The sequence below is a fragment of the Diabrotica virgifera genome, chromosome 5 (assembly GCF_917563875.1).
Source record: "Diabrotica virgifera virgifera chromosome 5, PGI_DIABVI_V3a".
Taxonomy (NCBI): Eukaryota; Metazoa; Arthropoda; class Insecta; order Coleoptera; family Chrysomelidae; genus Diabrotica; species Diabrotica virgifera.
Window position 1 is genome coordinate 54,602,053 of NC_065447.1, and position 19,043 is coordinate 54,621,095.

The 19,043-nt window shown below is 36.4% G+C and overlaps 1 protein-coding gene across 2 annotated transcripts in view; it reads right to left on the reverse strand.

Annotated features, from left to right (window-relative positions):
* The window catches only part of LOC114339296 (tetratricopeptide repeat protein 36 homolog), a 32,663-nt gene that overhangs the window by 9,891 nt on the left and 3,729 nt on the right, over positions 1 to 19,043 (reverse strand). The window contains exons 2-3 of one of the 2 annotated variants that reach the window (XR_007698449.1): positions 12,860 to 13,048; positions 11,594 to 11,870 (exon numbers count right to left, since the gene is read on the reverse strand). Coding sequence is in view for 1 of the 2 variants with exons in the window: in XM_050652529.1 (XP_050508486.1) it covers positions 11,695 to 11,870; positions 12,860 to 13,048 (365 nt within the window). In the remaining variant the exon portion in view is untranslated. The remainder of the gene's footprint in view (positions 1 to 11,593; positions 11,871 to 12,859; positions 13,049 to 19,043) is intronic. The other variant, XM_050652529.1, reaches the window with a different exon arrangement.

The following is a 19,043-nucleotide window of genomic DNA, read 5'->3' on the forward strand; positions in this document are numbered from 1 at the left end:
CAATATTACGATTTAGCACCAGATTAGTCATTATTTGCGTCTTGTTGATGTTAATCTTTAGTCCGACCTCTAAGGAAGCGTAATATAATTTGTTCAACATTATTATTGCATCATCCATACGATCGGCTATTGGGACCGTGCAAGTTCGGCAAAGCGACCCCTATTTCTACGCTCTGTACTATTATTCGCACTTTTAATTATATTGGCCAATTATATTAATACTGGTTACTGGATAATTGTCAAGGCCATAGTCCAAATAAATAATAAGAAGAAAAAATAAGATTCAGGTTATGTTATGAAAACATCAACAATTGTATGTAGTAAATAAAATTAGTTATTAAAATGCAGTACTGCAAGCAAAATACAATTAATTAAATTTACCTTTATATAATAATTGCATATACATATCAATATTGTGGAGCAATATATAATTTTTCTGCTTCATTGACAGAAGGTATGAAATATACGTCAATTTGACAATTTCAATTGACAATATGAATTATTTAAGATAGTTGCAATATTTCTCCGCGACTCGCGCAGGGTCGTTTCTCGTTTCCCTTTCCAAGTACTTGCACACCGCGAATAAGGACGATGTCATCTGCGAATCTCAAATGACTGAGCTTCTCTCCATTTATATTGATACCATATTCGTTTAGATCTGCCTTCTTAAATGTGTGTTCTAAAAGGGTTGTGAACAGCTTTGGTGAGATGGTGTCTCCCTGCCGTACTCCTCGCTGTATACAGAATGTATTTGTTTGTTGTTCAGACAGTCTTACGCTAGCCGTTGCCGTTTGGTAGATATATTTGATCATGTTAATGTAGCGATGGTCTATTCGGCATTCTGTCAATGCTTTTAACATTTTCTGCTGGCTTATGGTATCGAATGCTTTCTCGTAGTCCACGAATATCAGTGCCAATGGTTTGTTGTATTCCGCAGACTTCTCTATTAGGATTTTTATTACCAGTAAGTGGTCGTTAGTGCTATATCCAGATCTAAATCCAGCTTGTTCTCTAGGTTGATAGAAGTCTAACTTAGCCTCCAGTCTTTTTTTGATAATTTTTGTGAAAAGTTTATATATGTGTGATAGCAAACTGATAGGACGGTAGTTTTTCAGATCTGTTATGTCACCCTTTTTGTGTAATAAAACAATGACTGCATTGTTCCATTGAGAAGGAGTTTTTCCTTGGTAAATGCATTGGGTGAAAAGTTTGGCCAAAGCCTGGATAATTTTATTTCCACCTTGTTTGATTGCTTCGATTACTATTCCGTCATCGCCAGGGGATTTATTATTTTTCATTTCTGAAAGTGCCTTTTTAACTTCATGTGGTTTTACTTCTGGCATTAATTTTGATCCCTAGTTTGTGATTTTGGGCAGGGGCTGATCTTGCCTTTCGTTGGTGCTCTCATACATTTCGCGATAAAACGATTCGACAACCTTGAGGATTTCGGCTTTATCCGTGGCAATGTTGCCATCTTTGTTTCTGATTTTGTACATATTTTTGTTACCGATGTTATTCGTATTACGCCTCAAAACTTTTAAACCTTTGTTTTCTTGAATTATGTGAGTTATTTCTCTTGTGTTGTTTTCTCTTATGTCTTTTCGGATTGATCGGTGGATATCTTTATTTAATTTCTTCAGTGTTGTGTAGTTGGAGTCGTATTTTTCCGTCAACTGTCTTCTTTTACTTATTAACTCTTTGGTATTTTGGCTTAATTTTTCTTTATGGGTCACGACAGTCGGGCAGCACTCCCTTTCTGTTTCTTTTAGTGCTTTCGTTATGACATTATTTGCTTGTTCAATGTCTTCTATGTCGTTTTCAAGGTCTTGTATACGTCTGATTAGTACATCTTCATAGAGGTTGTTGTTTCCTGGGGGAATCCATTTCGTCTTTCGTGTTTTGAAGATCATCTTGGTTCTTTCGAAATTGACATTTAATCGTATCTTTGCTCGGATTAATCTGTGGTCGCTTCCTACCGAAAATTTGTTAAGTATTTCAATGTCTTTAATTATTTCTTTTCTGTTTGTTATGATAAAATCTATCTCATTTTTGACACTGCCATCTGGGCTTATTCATGTCCATTTAATCGTTTACCATATTTAAAATAATTAAAGACATAAAGTTAGGGATTTCAAAAATAAATTCAGTTCTCACTGGCAGGGTGGGAAATAATAAAGTGCCATACAATAGCATTTCATTACAATGCTCATTACAGACATTACAGGCTGCTCCGTTTGAGAAAACTCATACTCTCAAACTTTGAGAGAAAACACTCATTCAGTTTCGACCAACCCTGTATTAGCTAAAATGAAACGTTTTGCTAGATTAATAATTTTTAACAATAATAGACTATATTGAAAATCACTTGAACATAAATTGATTTTCTGATGTCAAATCACTACAATTATACAGGGGGTGAATATTGCTATGAAATTTGAAAAAAAAAACGTAATTATCTTTTAAACTACTTCGTATAACATCACAAAATCTGATATTTTAAGAAATAAAACATAGAGGAAAATCCAAAAATGTAAAAATATACAGGGTGTTCCATTAAACAAAAGATAATTTTGTTTCACCCTGTCAATATGGGTGGCCCTGTATATTTGGAAATGTATTTAAATTCTGATATTAGCTATGCCCCAATCTCACCTAAATAAACTTTTTTCGTATCTCCTACAACAAACGACTAATTGGACTTCCCACAACCTGTATACATACAAAATCTCCGCTATAAAATTTTTTCAAAGAAAATTTTATTGGTTTTTTTTTTTAAATAACTCCGTTAATTTTTGAAATATGAGATTTATCCAAAAACCATTACAAAGCTAAGTAAAAGGTTTATAACACTGTATTAAACATAATTTCCTAAATCCTTTATTTTTTTTAAATACAAAGTGAAAGGGCCCCGCTTACATGGTTCTCGCAGTAAAATTTAGGTTTTAAATGTTTCTATCTCGGTTATTTTTTGTCGTAAAAAAATATTAAAAAAGAAAAAGCTTAAATAAAGTTAAAACTAAAATTTTGTTCTCTACCATTTTTTAAGTATATTGAGTATTTTTGGAGTTATTATCAAAAGAAAATGAAATTCACGAAAATTTGAAAAGTTCTAATTTTTTTAATCGTATTTTTTTTTAAATATGCATTCTAAACCGGTCAAAATTGTTGAAGTTATTACTCATGTTAAAATAAATAAAGTTTTTAATGGGTTACTATAAATTTTAATTTTTGTGGAAATGACGTATGTTTCATTTTTCATTCTTCCCTAAAAAATCTGAAAGGGTCCTCTTATTTCCATCATAACTTGCTTAATTTTGATGCTATAGACTTATATAGCTTTTTGATAGTTACCTTTAAGTACTTTATTAAAATGTTTAGTGTCTATATTTAACAAAGTGCATCGTCTTCCTGTTATTTAAGCTTGAATACTAAGATTTGAGTACTCGCGGAAAAAAATATACATTCCATTGCATATAACTCACTTTGTATATGTAATAAAGGATTTTTCGAACAAGGAGCTCATTTATTTTTATATTATCTTCGATTTTGGTAATAACAACTTTTTTGAAGAAACTTATGGTTTTTGAGTTATTTATGAAAAACTGCTTTAAAACATGGATTTTTTCAGGAAAAATCAAAACTTTTGATCTTTAAGAACTCAAAAGCTATTGATTTATTGGAATAACTTTATATAAAAAATTTTAATTATAATTTGTCCCTCTATCGATTAGTGGTATTATTTTTAATAAAATAATTTCCACCCCCGAGAAGGGATGACATCCCCCCCCCCATGGTAAAAGCGCAAGTTGGCACCATGGCACCTTTGTTTCTTGAGGTATCCTCTACATGCTTACCAATTTTCATGAAAATCGATGGAGGTTCAACGAAATCGGAGGTGAAAACCTTCATTGACTCCACTATATTGGCACCAAACAACAACAATTGAAATAGAGCACACACAATAGTGCTGTTTATTGGTTACACCAATAAACGTACATTTATATGCCAATGGACAAATATAGAGCAGGTAGGTTCCATAAAATATTTGGGGCCAATGTTAATAGCCACTGTAACCCAAAAAGAAATCCTATCAAGAATAGAACAAGTGAGGAAAACACTCATGAACATGAAAACATTTTTTACAAGATCAGACCTTAGTCTGAAACTTAAAATCCGAATGATCAGATGTTACGTGTTTTCTGTCTTGCTGTATGTCTGTGAAAGTTGGACAATAGACTCTGAAATAGAAAAAAGAATAGATGCCTTTGAGATAAATATATACAGACGGATGCTGAGAGTTCCATGGGTACAAAAAGTTACTTACTTACTTACTTACTAGCCAACGCCCACCCTTGGCATGTTAGCCATATTTGGTGGCGCGCTGACCAGTATAGACGAGCTGTTTCTCGTAGGCGATCTTCATCCTCCTCGGGTGGATCTGTTATCAGGGCTGGGCACACTGGGAGGTGAGCAGCATCCATCTGGCGCTGATTACATAGCGGACAGTTGTCATTTTCGCGGACGCCGATGCGATGTAGATGGGAAGCCAGGTAGTCATGTCCCGTAGTTGTCTCGGCAAGTTGCGAGGGATTGGTGACTCTATTAGGTGGGCCCAAGATTTTCCAGCACCGGCTTGTATTTGCTGCTCTTTTATCTTCGCTTTGATTCCTCTTCTAATGGTGGATTTTGCTGATGTGTACGATTGGAAGCTAGGAGGCTGTAGAATAGTAGTGCCTTCTTTTGCAAGTTCATCCGCCGCTTCATTCCCTTCAACACCGACATGACTAGGGATCCATTGTAGAGTAATCAGCCACCCTTTTTCCAGCAAGTTCGATAGTTGAACGCGGCAAGATATTGTTTTGACACAGTCGGTATATCGATTTGTCGACAGGGCGAGGATTGCGGCTTGGCAGTCGATGAAGAAGGCAACTTTTTGGGGGTGTTGGAAATTCTCAAGATTTTTTGCAGCTTCGTGTATAGCAGCAATTTCGCCGTCGTAGTTGGTGAGAGGGGCACCCACAGCTATGGAGCCTTTGAAGAACGTTGAGACATATCCTCCCAAGTAGCAATTTTTCGACGCATTGGTTGTCAGTACAAACAAATGCACTGTATACAATGTTGCCCGAGAGCATTTTCAGTTGTTTCGGCCAACGTCCCCTACCCCAACTGACATTACGATGTTACAACCTTTAGTTATACGGGCAACTAATTTATTACCATTGTGACAACTACATATCACAGTTCAGTTTTTTCAACAATCGCAACGACTTAAAAATGTTATAATGCTAAACTAATTTACGCCCTGGCCGACTCTGTAGTTGAGTTTGAGTAGAGTTGTCTGTCACGTCACGACCCTGTGTTGTTCTAGAGGTGTGATGTGTGATACGTTTGCGGCAATTTCCAGAGGAGAAAAAGAATTTACTTTATAACCTTATTTTTTTCTTATTATTATATATTTTATTTTGATGGAAATTTTCGATTTATTTAACAAACTGTTTATTTGTTTTTTTAATAGCTGGTTTTCATTCCATGGTTTTATCAGTAGATTTGAGATTTGATAACCTTAATCTTTGTATCTATCAGCTTTCGTAGACAGGGTTGCCAGGTCAGTTTTTACTCTTTCAGTAGTTTTGTTTTCACAAAATCAGTAGATTCTTTTTAGGCCATGTAAATATACAGTAATACATCAGTGATATGCACATCCGTCCTAAATGTCCCAAGAGGAATTCCACAAAATTGGAAACCTAATTATTCCAAACCACCAACTGGTAATTACCATTTTTTAGCTAAAATCTACTAAATCAAAAACTAAAATATACTTAAGGATTTTTGGGATTTTTTATAATAAAAACAACAGCTAACTTAAGGGGATAGGCGCAAATCGTCTGTTAAAATGTTCAATGTATTTTAAATGTTTTCATTTTTTGCGAATCCTTAGAAAACTAATAAATATTTTTGAAAAATTTAAACGCACAAAGAAAGATTACGTTATTACCGAGGACCGAAAGTCCCTGAAAACTTCTATAATGTTTATTTTAATAAGTTACAGGGGTGAAAAAAAGAAAAAATTTAGTGTGACTTTTAATTCCAAATATCTCGTTCAAAAGAAACGTTTCGGTTTTTCTAAATAATGCAGTCTTTCATTCTGCGTTTAAATTTTTCAAAAATACTTATACAGTTTCCTCATGATTCTAAAAAAATGAATTAAATTCTGTTAAAATATACCAAAAATCTACTAAAAAATATTGCCTACTAATGGTTTGTTTTTAACCAAGAGGAGTGATTCAAATTTACCGCGCTGTAATGCTTGTTTGTAATTGGTCCAACTGCAGGCAAGTTTACTCCACTCTTATAAAATTTTGACAGTAATGACATTTATCAAATTTTGACACTAGTGAAATTTCATAGGTTAGTTAAGTTATACCGGCGATTTTTTGTGTTAACTGTGTTATTCCTTTAATGATTGTTAGTCTGCTTTTATATAAAAAGCAGTCGTTTTTAGAACTCTTTAGCGACGTATTAATATAATATATTATTTATGGATTACCGTTGAGGGCCGACATGATCAACCAAAAAAGAAGATGTATTTTTTTGTTATTCTAGTGACTTTCTTAGGCGTGAATCTGCCTTTTAAGTTTACTCCTCCTGGTTAAAAAATAAACTATAGAACTTTTTAAAAAAATATCAAAAATCTACCAAAAAAGTAGAAATCTACTAAATGTGGGAACGCTGTTAATGAGAATGATACACTTTTGACACTGGTCACATGACCTCTGTCGCCCAATAAGAGGGTGCGTTCTAAAATGGTTTTGATAGTCGGCGCGGTCGGGTTTGGTTGGCGATTGGACTTCTAAGTTGTCTTGTCCGTCTAAGGTTGGTTATAAGGTATTTTTTAAGTAATATTGGTAATATTGTTTAATGCGCCATTTTGGTTTTACTTGAGATTTTTGGGATGTAAAGAAAATGAAAACACAGAATATAAAAAATGCAGGCATTTTCTGATACCTTTAAAAGCACCATCAATACATTAAATTTATACAGAACATCTTTAACATAAATTTTGACATTTATATTAAAATTTGATTTTTTAAATTTGCATATTTTTGTCAAAAATGTCATTAAAAAAAGGAGCGCGTGTGTTTTTTAAAGGTGAAATATCCATATTTGACGGTAACCTGAGATGCGTTTATAAATTTCACATCAGGTAATAAGTCCTTTATGTATTTATATAAATTTAAATACCAAATACGATGTCAAAACAGTTTACTTTTTGGTTTTCGCATTCACCATACAGGTGTTAAAAATATAGGTAAAAAAACATAACTAGTCTGACTCCTTGAGCAACCATTGCCATGCCACATTGTTTGATTTGCTTGTCTAGATAATTGCTAAGAAGAAATTCGTTCACTGTGCGTCCCAGTTTAGGATTTTGTCCTCTTCAGGGTTTGTAGTGAATGTATTGTGTGGCAGTAAAAGCAAACAGTCCGAAAAACACACTGGGGCAAGTGTCGTGTCCTGGTGTTTTTCCTTGGTTATGCCGGACGGTGGTGTCCAGAAGGCCAAAAGTCAACAGAGAAGAAAGTTTTGATGGATTGTTGTTGGTTCCATAGACATTTACGTGTACTGTCCGTGCTTTGCTCTCGACCAGTCTCCCTAGAAACCATTGTACAACGACAGGCGAACCTGCGTCCCTCGTGGGCGGTCAGGAGGTGGCTTTTGAGCGAAGCGTGGACAGTGAGCGTTCGAGTGGAGAAAATAGTTGCGGCTATTTTCTTGGGACGAACAGGTATAATTATGCAATGAAGTTGGGAAACCGCAAAAAACCAACTTCTCCCTGTTCGGGGTGCAACCATTGCACGCGCAGGTGCTTTTTATAGTCGCTTCAGTTGTCTTATGCAACGCTTACGAAACGATGTTGCTTACAGGAGGTTGCTTAGGCAACGTTAAGACAACTCAAAAATCGTCCACCAAATCAGTGCAGAATAGGGTCGTCTTCTAGGCAATAACAACGTTGTAAGAAAACGTTGCCACGCGGTAGACAACGTTGTCACGTCGACAAATTGCTACTTGGGCTGCTCCTGTTCTTCCCGAGTCCGGCATCGAGGAGCCATCGCAGTAGATGTGGAACCACTCATGCGCTGGGTACTTGGTATGTATCGTCTCTAGGGCGGCTTTCCTTAGGACAATGTCTGACGATAAGTGCTTCGGGTCGCTATGGTTTTCGAGAAGCAATTCTGTGTTTGGTAGACAGCGGGCCAGTGTAGTTTGCGCTGGGAAGGGGGCGGCTTCCGACAGGTCCAATGTGGTATTTTTCCATGATTTGGTTTTGCTACTGTAAGCGGAGTGGTTTGTGTTTTAAGACGTGAGGCTGCTTGTCTATATTCGTCCCATTTTTGTGGAAGTATTCGTCTCTGCCTTTCCCAGAAGGTTAACGCGTGTTGCTCTCTGCGGCATTGTATTGGTTCAATACCGGTCTGGGCTTCCATTGATGTAATCGGTGTTGATTTTGGAGCACCGGTGATGACTCGAAGGGCAGTGTTCTGGGCGACTTCAAGCTTGGAGGTGGTGTTTGTACTCGCAGTTATTGTAGCTTCACTCCCGTATTTTAATATCGGCCGGACATAGGTTTTGTATGTTGCTACCAGGACATCTTGCGTGGCTCCCCACTTTGTTGCTGTGAGACGTTTGAGCAGTCGACATCTCTTTGTGGCTTTCTCTGCAATGTCGTCGATGTGAGGTTTCCACGTCATTTTCTTATCTATGTACACCCCCAGATATTTTGTTACATCCTGTCTTTCCAAATCAACTCCTTTGTATGTCAGCTTGAGAGCAGTCTGTTTTGTTAAAAGGGTAAGTACTTGATATACGGTTTTGGTTGTACTGACAGTTAGGCAGTTTTTATCCGCCCATTTTTCTAGATTTTTCAGAGCCTGGTTCATTACTCCCTCGAGCGCTCTCACACTGCTACTTGATGCCCATATTAGGAGGTCATCGGCATACAGGAGGGCTTCCACACCAGGTGTCTTTCTTGACATTGCGAGCACATCGTTTATCATTAAGTTAAACAATTGACAGCTCCTTGTGGCAGCCCTTGTCTTTGCAGTCTGAATTTGGAACAGTGGTTGTGAAATTTGACTCTCTGATACCTTTCCCCGAGAAAGGATTTTATCCAATTGAACAGTATGCCGTCAATTCCAGACTTCGCTATCTTGTGTAACAGCAAACCTCTCCATACTGTGTCGTATGCAGCTTTGAGGTCTACTAGCACTGCCACTGTTGACATCTTACGGTGGAAAGCATCCTTGACTTTTTGGGCGAAATCGACTACATGGTCCATGGTGTTCCTGTGTTTCCTGAAGCCAGCTTGTGCGTCGTCAATCAGTTCAAGATGGGTTATGGCTCGGTTTAGTCTGTCCAGAACCATTTTTTCGGCTACTTTGCATAAGGAGCTTGTGAGGGATATTGGCCGGTAGCTATCAGTTAGGCTCGGGTCTTTTCCTTTCTTTAAGGTGGGTATGACCTCGCTCTTCCTCCATTGACTTGGGACTCTTGAATTCCATGTTAGATTAATCAAATTCAGAATGGTGCCTTTGGCTGCGGCTCCCAGATATTTAAGCATTTCCGGGTACAACTCATCAATCCCTGCTGCCTTTTCTTTTTTGTGTCAGAGAGAGCCGTTTCCAGCTCCAACATCGAGAAGTCTTCTGAACAGATGTCGTTTATGCTTTTGCTCATCCGCCGGGGAGGGAGATAAAGCAACAGTCTTGCTCTCTCCCTCTTGTTTATCTTAATGTTACTCACTTTTGTGTAGTGCTTACAGAGTTCGTTTGCTATATCGGCATGTGTAGTGAGTTCTCTAGCCATGTCTCTCATTGGCATTTGCTGTTGCGTGTTTCCATCATTGTTTAGCGTAGTAACGAACCTGTGCGCTTTGACGCCGTCTTTTTGGAAATCGAGCTTAGCAAGGAAGGATTTGAAAGATTCTCTTTTCCCTGACTTAATGGCTTGAGTTAGGATCGCTTGCCTCTTTCGAAGCTCTATACAATCGTTCATTTCCCTGGATTTTTCAGCTTTGTCCCTGGCTTTATTTCTGGCAGCTTTCAATTTGGATACAGTTGTGGACCAGAAAGTCTTGTACCCATTAATTTGACCTCGCGGTATGCACTCTTTTGCACATTTAAGTATGGCCTCACTTACTTTCTTTGCTGCTTCTTCTGGTTCTTGTAGTGTTAGTTGAGTCAGGACTTCATTTGTGCATTCCCTGTATTTTTTCCAATCCGCCTTTTTAAAATTCCAGCGCGGAGCGCGATTTTGGGCTTTTTTGTCCTTTGCCAGTTTGCATGTCACTAGCAGAGCGCGGTGACCACAGCCTGCTGCGTCGTCTAGGAGGGTTACACTGGTCTTCCCTGTAATGTGTGGGTGCGTTACGACAAGATCGGGCCTTGTTTGACTTCTTCTAAACGATAAGAACGTAGGTGGGGTGTTCAATACATCGAAATAGTTGATATCCAGAAAGTCCTCGAGGTGTTTCCCAACGTTGGTGGTTCTAGAGTAGCCCCATCTCGTGGATGGACTATTGAAATCTCCAATTATGATGGTACTTGGCTGGATTTGTTGCTCTACCAATTCCAATGCAGGTATATTATCTGGCGGATTGTATAGTAAGAAAAGGGTGACATGTTTCGAGTTTTTCCAGACTTCGACCTGGAACATTTCCAGTTTATCTCTATCCTGCATTTCGTGGATTATGTTAGTCTTGCATACTTGAGGGGTTTTGGTTCCGATGATAATTCCTGACAAAAAGTTACTAACAATGAGTAACTTCGACGCATGAGCAAACAAAAAGAATTACTAAGATTACTCAAAGAAAGAATAATATAATACTTGGATCACGTGTTGAGAGGTGAAGCATATGAATTACTTCAAATTATATTGGATTGGAAGGTAAAGTACAGAGCAAAAGATCAGCAGGAAAACGCCAGAACTCGTGGCTGAAAGACCTGAGAAGATGGTTTGACCGCTCATCCGCAGAAATTTTTCGTGCAGCAGTTTTCAAAGCCACAATTGCCATTTGGTTCGCCAACCTTCGAAAGGAGACGACGCAATAAGAAGAAGAAGAAGATAAATTAGCTGGCTCATAGGTCGAAAATAAAAAAAATCTAACCATAGAACCGATTTTGATTAGAAAATATGCAAACATTAATTTTATGCAAAACTGGTACTCTGTGAAACACGATAATTTTACTATTTTTGATAAAAATATATTTCAATCATTTAGAAGGCTTCAAATATTATTTAATTTATGGAAAGTATACTTTGGGCTATCAGATAATTATTGTTGGTTAAGTTTATTATTTATTGTAAGGGACTTATTTTTCAATAAGAATTTCAACCCCTTTGTAAAAGTATAGGTAAATTATTAATAAAACCAAAGAAAAAAGGTGGCAAACATGCTGGGATAAGTTTTCTCACAATAAAAGCAATTAGAAGACAGAAAGGTATTCCTATATCTACAGATATTACTTTTTATGGTGATTTTTAGAACCAATTACTAGATATGTAATTATATTGTTTGACACGATGTTCAACATACCTGCTTCCTGGCAAATTTATTGCCCATTTTCGCCGATGTCTCATTTTTAGAACTGATTACTAGATATGTAATTATATTGTTTGACACGATGTTCAACATACCTGCTTCCTGGCAAATTTATTGCCCATTTTCGCCGATGTCTCAAAATCTTCTCTTGCTGAATCTGTCCGTTCGAATATTTTATGAAGTATACCTCTTTGGCAGTATGCCAAACTTAACGTTTTTTTGTGTTTATCTGAACATAGCTGTATGGCTTTGGTTACATCTTCAAATGCATCTAAAACAAAATTTTGCAAATTAGGAATGATAAACACATAATTTTATTAAGTAATTAAGTCAAAAAACCCCATAATTTAATTACCTAGATGTTTTAACTTAAAGGGGGGTATGGTTTGAAATCAATATGTCAAGCACATTTTTGTGAATTTTTTTGAAAATATGGTTGAGGTATTTTATTTTTAAATTAAATAAACATATCCAGTACAATTCAAAGAATATTCAAAAAAAATTTCAAGGCAAAATATTGAAAAATAAGCCTAGAGTGGCAAATTTTTTCAGACACATCCAAAAAAATTGATTTTGCGGTAGACATAAAAACTCGTTGGATCGTGCGAAACAGAAAATTCAAAAATATTTTATTGGCTTTTGATTTTTCGTGGTAACGTGTCGAGTTTTTTTTCAGTCAGAAATCAAAATAACGAAATTTTTCTTAAAATGAGTGAAAATGAGCATTTTTATTATGTATTGCTAAAAATAAATAAGAATAAAACAAAATATATCTCGTTACATGACGAAATGTCATAAAGAAAATCTGTGCAAAATTTCAGGTGGATATCGGTCAAATAGTTTTTGAGTTACAATGTCCACCGCCTTTGAAAAAAAGCAGTTTTGAGAAGAACGCGTTTAAAGTTTTGACTACTATTATTTTCAATTTCTATTTTATCTGTCAAATCAAAAGTGATGCACGTCGGAATATGTTTTTGAATCGCAGAGTAATTTAAAAAAGAGAAGTGGAATAGCTGTGGAACGTTTCTCACTTCGCGCTGGCGCGAAGCTGCTGTAAAGTGAGGGGAAGGTAGGAATATTCAACAAGCTGTATATCCGGTAATTTCGCTCTGATTAATCTGAAATTTTCAGAGAGTATTCTTAAAGTTATGTACTTTTATTTCAAATAACTATAATTCAAAATATAACCCCCCCTTAAAAATATATGATATAACATTAAAAAATAATCGTTTTGATATTATTCACAAAAAATAATCATACCTTCAAATCTACGTAGATATTGTAGTATATTCGCCCGATTGTTGTACAAAGATGGTCTACTAGGAGCTAATTCTATTGCTTCGTTTATAATCCTTAGGGCCTCTGTTAAATTTCCCTTCTCCGCCATATTGACAGCTTCAATTTCCATTTGTCTTGTAATTTCTTGATCTTCAGATAATGTTTCTACATCTGAAATTTATATAAACTTTTAAAAAGTTCTCAAACGAACGATATAATTTTTTATAATCAATATTTCTTTGTTGGTATTACTAATCAATAAAAAAAGCATGTATATATACTAAATATTTTCGGCAATAAAAAGTTTATATTACCTATGCCAAAATTATTCTTTACGAATAATTAAACAAGTAATTGGACTTCGTAAGTCCTAGGTTTTCACCCAAAGTAATCGGGCGCGTCGAATAATATATCACTTGTACTATTCCGGTAACTTTAAAACAGTACTTCTGGTTGCCTTTCTCAAACCGGAAGTCCTACCTCAAATTTCTCACCTTTAGTACCATCCTTGGATTATAAGCTTTCATTCGACATCTTATTTGTCATTCTACCTGGTATAGTGACGGAGGAGTTATATTTGCGCTCACACGGACAGACAGCCTAGGTCAAATTTCTCACCTTTAGTACCATTCTTGGATTATAAGCTTTCATTCGACATCTCATTTGTCATTCTACCTGGTAAAGTGACGGAGGAGTTATATTGCTCGGACGGACAGACAGCCTAGATCAAATTTCTCACTTTAGTACCATCCTTGGATTATAAGCCTTCATTTGACACCTCATTTGTCATTCTACCTGTTATAATGACGGGGGAGTTATATTCGCGGTCGGACGGACAGACAGTCTAGGTCAAATTTCTCACCTTTAGTACCATCCTTGGATTATAAATAAGCTTTCATTTGACACCTCATTTGTCATTCTACCTGTTATAATGACGGAGGAGTTATATTCGCGGTCGGACGGACAGACAGCCTAGGTCAAATTTCTCACCTTTAGTACCATCCTTGGATTATAAGCCTTAATTTGACACCTCATTTGTCATTCTACCTGTTATAATGACGGAGGAGTTATATTCGCGGTCGGACGGACAGACAGTCTAGGTCAAATTTCTCACCTTTAGTACCATCCTTGGATTATAAATAAGCTTTCATTTGACACCTCATTTGTCATTCTACCTGCTATAATGACGGAGGAGTTATATTCGCGGTCGGACGGACATACAGCCTAGGTCAAATTTCTCACCTTTAGTACCATCCTTGGATTATAAGCTTTCATTTGACACCTCATTTGCCATTCTACCTGGTATAATGACGGAGGAGTTATATTCGCGGTCGGACGGACAGACAGCCTAGGTCAAATTTCTCACCTTTAGTACCATCCTTGGATTATAAGCTTTCATTTGACACCTCATTTGCCATTCTACCTGGTATAATGACGGAGGAGTTATATTCGCGGTCGGACGGACAGACAGCCTACGTCAAATTTCTCACCTTTAGTACCTTCCTTGGATTATTAGCTTTCATTTGACACCTCACTTGTCATTCTACCTGGTATAACGACGGAGGAGTTGTGTTCACAGACGGACAGACGGACGTGCATAATTCAACGTTTTCACATTTTTTTAAAATTGGTTGAAAATAATATAAGGCAAAGAAGGCATGAAAGGCAAGAAGATATACTAAAGAACTGTCTTCAGAGCAATATATTCGCACTTACTATTATTAAGAGGATGGGTACGTATTTTCGGCTGCAATGCTATTCAAATGGGGATTCATTTTCTTCGAATCCTTAGAAAACTAATAAGTATTTTTGAAAAATTTAAACGCAGAATGAAAGATTGCGTTATTAGTGAGGGCCGAAAGTCCGTGAGAACTTCTATGTTTATTTTAATAAGTTACAGAAGTGAAAAACTAAGAGAAAATTTAGTGTGATTTTTTATTTAAAATATCTCATTCAAAATAAACTTTTTATTTATCCTAAGGGACTTTCGGCCCTCGGTAACAATATAGTCTTTCATTCTGCGTTTAAATTTTTTAAAAGTATTTGTTAGTTTTTTCCGGATTCGAAAAAAATGGACACCATGTCCGTGGTAATATTTTCCAAATCTATCTTTGTCTTACAACGCACTCAGTCGAATAGAATATTGTCAGCATATTGTCAGTTATATCATACGGAGGGACCGCAGACGTTCGGAAACAATTAGCGTCTCTTTGCAAAGACAAGGACGTCGACTTTGCAAAGTAACAAGACACTTACTCAACACACACACTACACATTACAGGTTCTAGTTCTAAACCAAAGCCAGAATCAGAGAAAAAAAATATTGTCAGTCAGACAGTGGCAATCAGTGACAATTTTAAATATTTGACATGGCATCGGGAATATTTTTTTGAGTTGTTGATTAAGTAATATTGATATATAGTGTATTTGATAAATAATTGATTTAAGACGTGAACTTAATAAAAAGTTATTTATTGTGTATTATTTGTCGAAGATCCAAGCAGAGAATACATCAGGATAATATATTCTGTGATCCAAATATTTTGTTGTTAAAGATGTTCAAAATTGTAAGCGTTCCATAGTAACAATATATTATTAAAAAATCACTTTAACACTTTTCCTCTTTTCTAGATTGAATATTAGTTTTTGTTGTACATATAAATTATTACAATCACTGAATACATAGTTAGTGAGAAAATTATCACATTTATTAACTGAATTAATAATTTGCAACTATACAAATAACAGTTATCCAAGAACATTCAAAAGTCATCTCTTTAAGTTAATGATGACATTTTCAAGTAGAATGACATTCTAGTAATGTTTACATATCCATACCAGTGTGAATTTTACTACACGCAATTTGCCGTGTAACGACAGAAAAAGTAGGGATAGCCGTAAAATATTTGCGAATTATGTACCCATGGCCTTAACCTGTAAATCGTTGCTATAATGCTAGAATAATGAAACAATAACAAATCGTCGTCATCTTCTTCTTCTTGCAGTAAAACTTGCAGCATTTCGTAATCCATATTTTTTATGTGATATGATAACCAATGTCAACTGTTTAGCGGCCCTTACACGATCAGTATTATTGCCAGTATTTGCAAGTAAAGACAGTTTTATTGACCGTGTTAGAGCAGGACATTTAGCACAAAATAAATCGAATTTTTACAGCAGCTAGAGACTTGCAACTTTTTGCATTGTGTTCAGGATGATGTCAGGAAAACAGTATACTATAGAGTTTAGAGAAATGGGTGGAAATGCATAGTCCATTTTAAAGTGCATAAAATACATCCAACAGTGCGTAAACATGTTAAAACAAGTGTATTAAGGGCCATATTTTGTTACTCGGAGGTTTTTGGGGTCACTGAAGATGAATACGCCATCAGAACTGACCACCGGAGCACCTGATGGCCAGGTTCGCTGCTACGCCACGGCGTCTGGAATTTCGATTGCTTTCGGCACTAAATTGATACAAACAGATTACTAGTGGAGTATTTGGGGTCGCTGAACAAGAATACGCTATCAGAACCGACATCCGGTGCACCTGGCGCCCAAAAATACTCCAAACAACAGAAGCTAACATGTTTTAGCAGTGACTTTGGACAGCAGATGGTCCGGGTGTCGGTTCTTACGCCATATTCCTATTCAGCGACCCTAAACACCTCCTAGTAATCTATTTGAATGCATTTAACGCCGAAACTCCAGAATATGACGTGCCTTAGCAATGACCGTGGACACCAGGTGGTCCGGGGGGTCAGTTCTGATAGCGTATTCATATTCAGTAACCCTAAAAACCCCTCGTGTAATCTGTTTGCATTAATTTGATGCCGAGATCCATCGAAACTCCAGAAGATGATGTGACTCTAGACACTAGGTGCTCTGAGTGTCGGTTTTGATGGCGTATTCGTCTTTAGCAACCCCAAAAATCGCCAGAGTAATTTATTTGCATCAATTTTATGCGAAAAACCTTCGAAACTCCAGAAGATGACGTGCCTTAGCAGTGACACTGAGCACCAGGTGCTCCGGGAGTCGGTTCTGATAGCGTAATTGTGTTCAGCGACTCCAAAAACCTCCAAGTAATCTGTTTGCATCAATTTAGTGCCGATAATCCTCGAACCTCCAGATAACGTGCCTTAATATTGACCCTGGGCACCAGGTGGTCCGGAGGTCGGTTCTGATGTTATAGTTGTGTTTAGCGACCCCAAAAACTCCTGACTAACAAAATCTGGAGCTTAATATGCTAATTTTAAATACATGTTTATGCACTTTTGTACTTTAAAATGCAACTAAGCATTTCCACCCATTTTTCTATAGTAGACTTTTTTCCTGACATCATTCTGAACACAATGCAAAAAGTTGCAAGTCTCTAGGTGCTGTATTTAAAAATCGATTTATTCGGGTGCTTTTAGTGCTAAATGCCCCGGTCTATGTAATGAAACAGGAAAAATACTGACGCGATATTGACGAAATATCTACATATTCGGCATCAATATTTTAAAAGGTCAAACAGTTCCACAATAGATCAACTATTCACGCTGAAACAGCTTCTAGAAAAGGGATGGGAGTATAACAGACCCATACACAATCTCTTCATAGACCTTGGACAGGCATATGATAGCGTAGAAAGAAGCGAAGTATGGAATGCCATGGCGGAGTTCTCAATACCAAAGAAACTCATTCGGATGACTAAAGTCTGTATGGAGGGTGTAATTTCAAAAGTAGGTGTAAATAATAGACTGTCTGACAGCTTTGAAATCAACAGTGGACTCAAACAGGGTGATGCGTTATCTCTACTACTTTTTAACCGTGTATTAGAGAAAGCCATGAGGTCGGCCGAAATAAAGACTATTACTAGCATACGCAGATGACATTGACCTCGTTGGAGACTCCATCTTATCCACAAAAGCCATTTTCAACAAGGTGGAAGGGGCAACAACCGAAGTAAGGCTGAGGATTAATGAAGAGAAGACAAAATATATTGTTATATAATTTTTATGGGGAACATTTAGAGAATTCATTTTATATCCAAGACCACAAGATCGTAACTTTTCTTCGCCCTGTATATGGCCAAATTTGTAAATAATATAATTAGTTGTAAGCAGTGTTTCGTGGTAAAGAGGAAAAGTGTAGTGATAAAGATTCTACGAACGGACTTAACAATTCAAAACAATGGAACTAAATTACGATCGGTTTTAGAAAGTGGATGTATTCGCGGTTGGAGTGAACAATAGGACGTTTCTAAATGGTTTCCTCGAAAGCAACGACGGTAAACAGATTTGTTTAGTTTTAGAATAGAGGTTTTTTTCTAGGATATAAAAAAGAAGTTAATTTTAATATTTCCTGGAAATTTAACAAGACAGAAAATTTGTATATAACACTATTTGTTCTTAAGAAATGAAAGTAGGGAGGTAATGTGGAGAGAATGCTTGTGATTGGCGAAAGAGACCGATGGAGGGAGAATAGAATGTTTGAGTCTGAGTTTGATGAGGGAAAAAGATTTACTGTGTAAACAAGATCTGAAGAGACCAGTCGAGTTTGGAAAGTAGTGATTATGTGTAAAGTGGTTAATTTGGTGGCCGTGTAAGCAGATTTCTGTTGAGACGAAATCGTGATCGAGTCGAGAAGTAAAATCTCCTCGTGTCCGAATAGATTCCAGTTTTCTGTCTGGAACGAGTAGCCGGTTTGTATCAATTTTGCACAAGATATCGAGCTGAGAGAAAAAATCTTGGAATTATAAAGATTTATATTGTTTGTATCGAGTCAGAGACTAAATTGAGGAAAGATTTCAAGCGAGTGCTGTTTTGTTTGGTAAAAAGTTTGGACAAGAACAGTTGCAGCATCCGAGGAGCACGTGTGGGAGAAACGAGGACAACATAATCCATGAAAAGAAGTTAAGAAGATAGATAAGGTTAGTAAGATTATTTGAGAAAAGAGAGAGTTGTTTGATATTACATACCATATTTGTTTTTTGTCAATTTAAAAGTTTTACAGCATAATTTATTCATTCATAAATTCATAGAGGACATAAGTAATCTATTTAAAGGTGAAAATTAAATTTTGTTTTTTTTTTATATTAGTTTTATAGTAATAGGAACAGTCCACCGAAACATTTAAATAAAATTTTGTTAAAAGAAAAGGAGATAATAGAATTACAGATTAT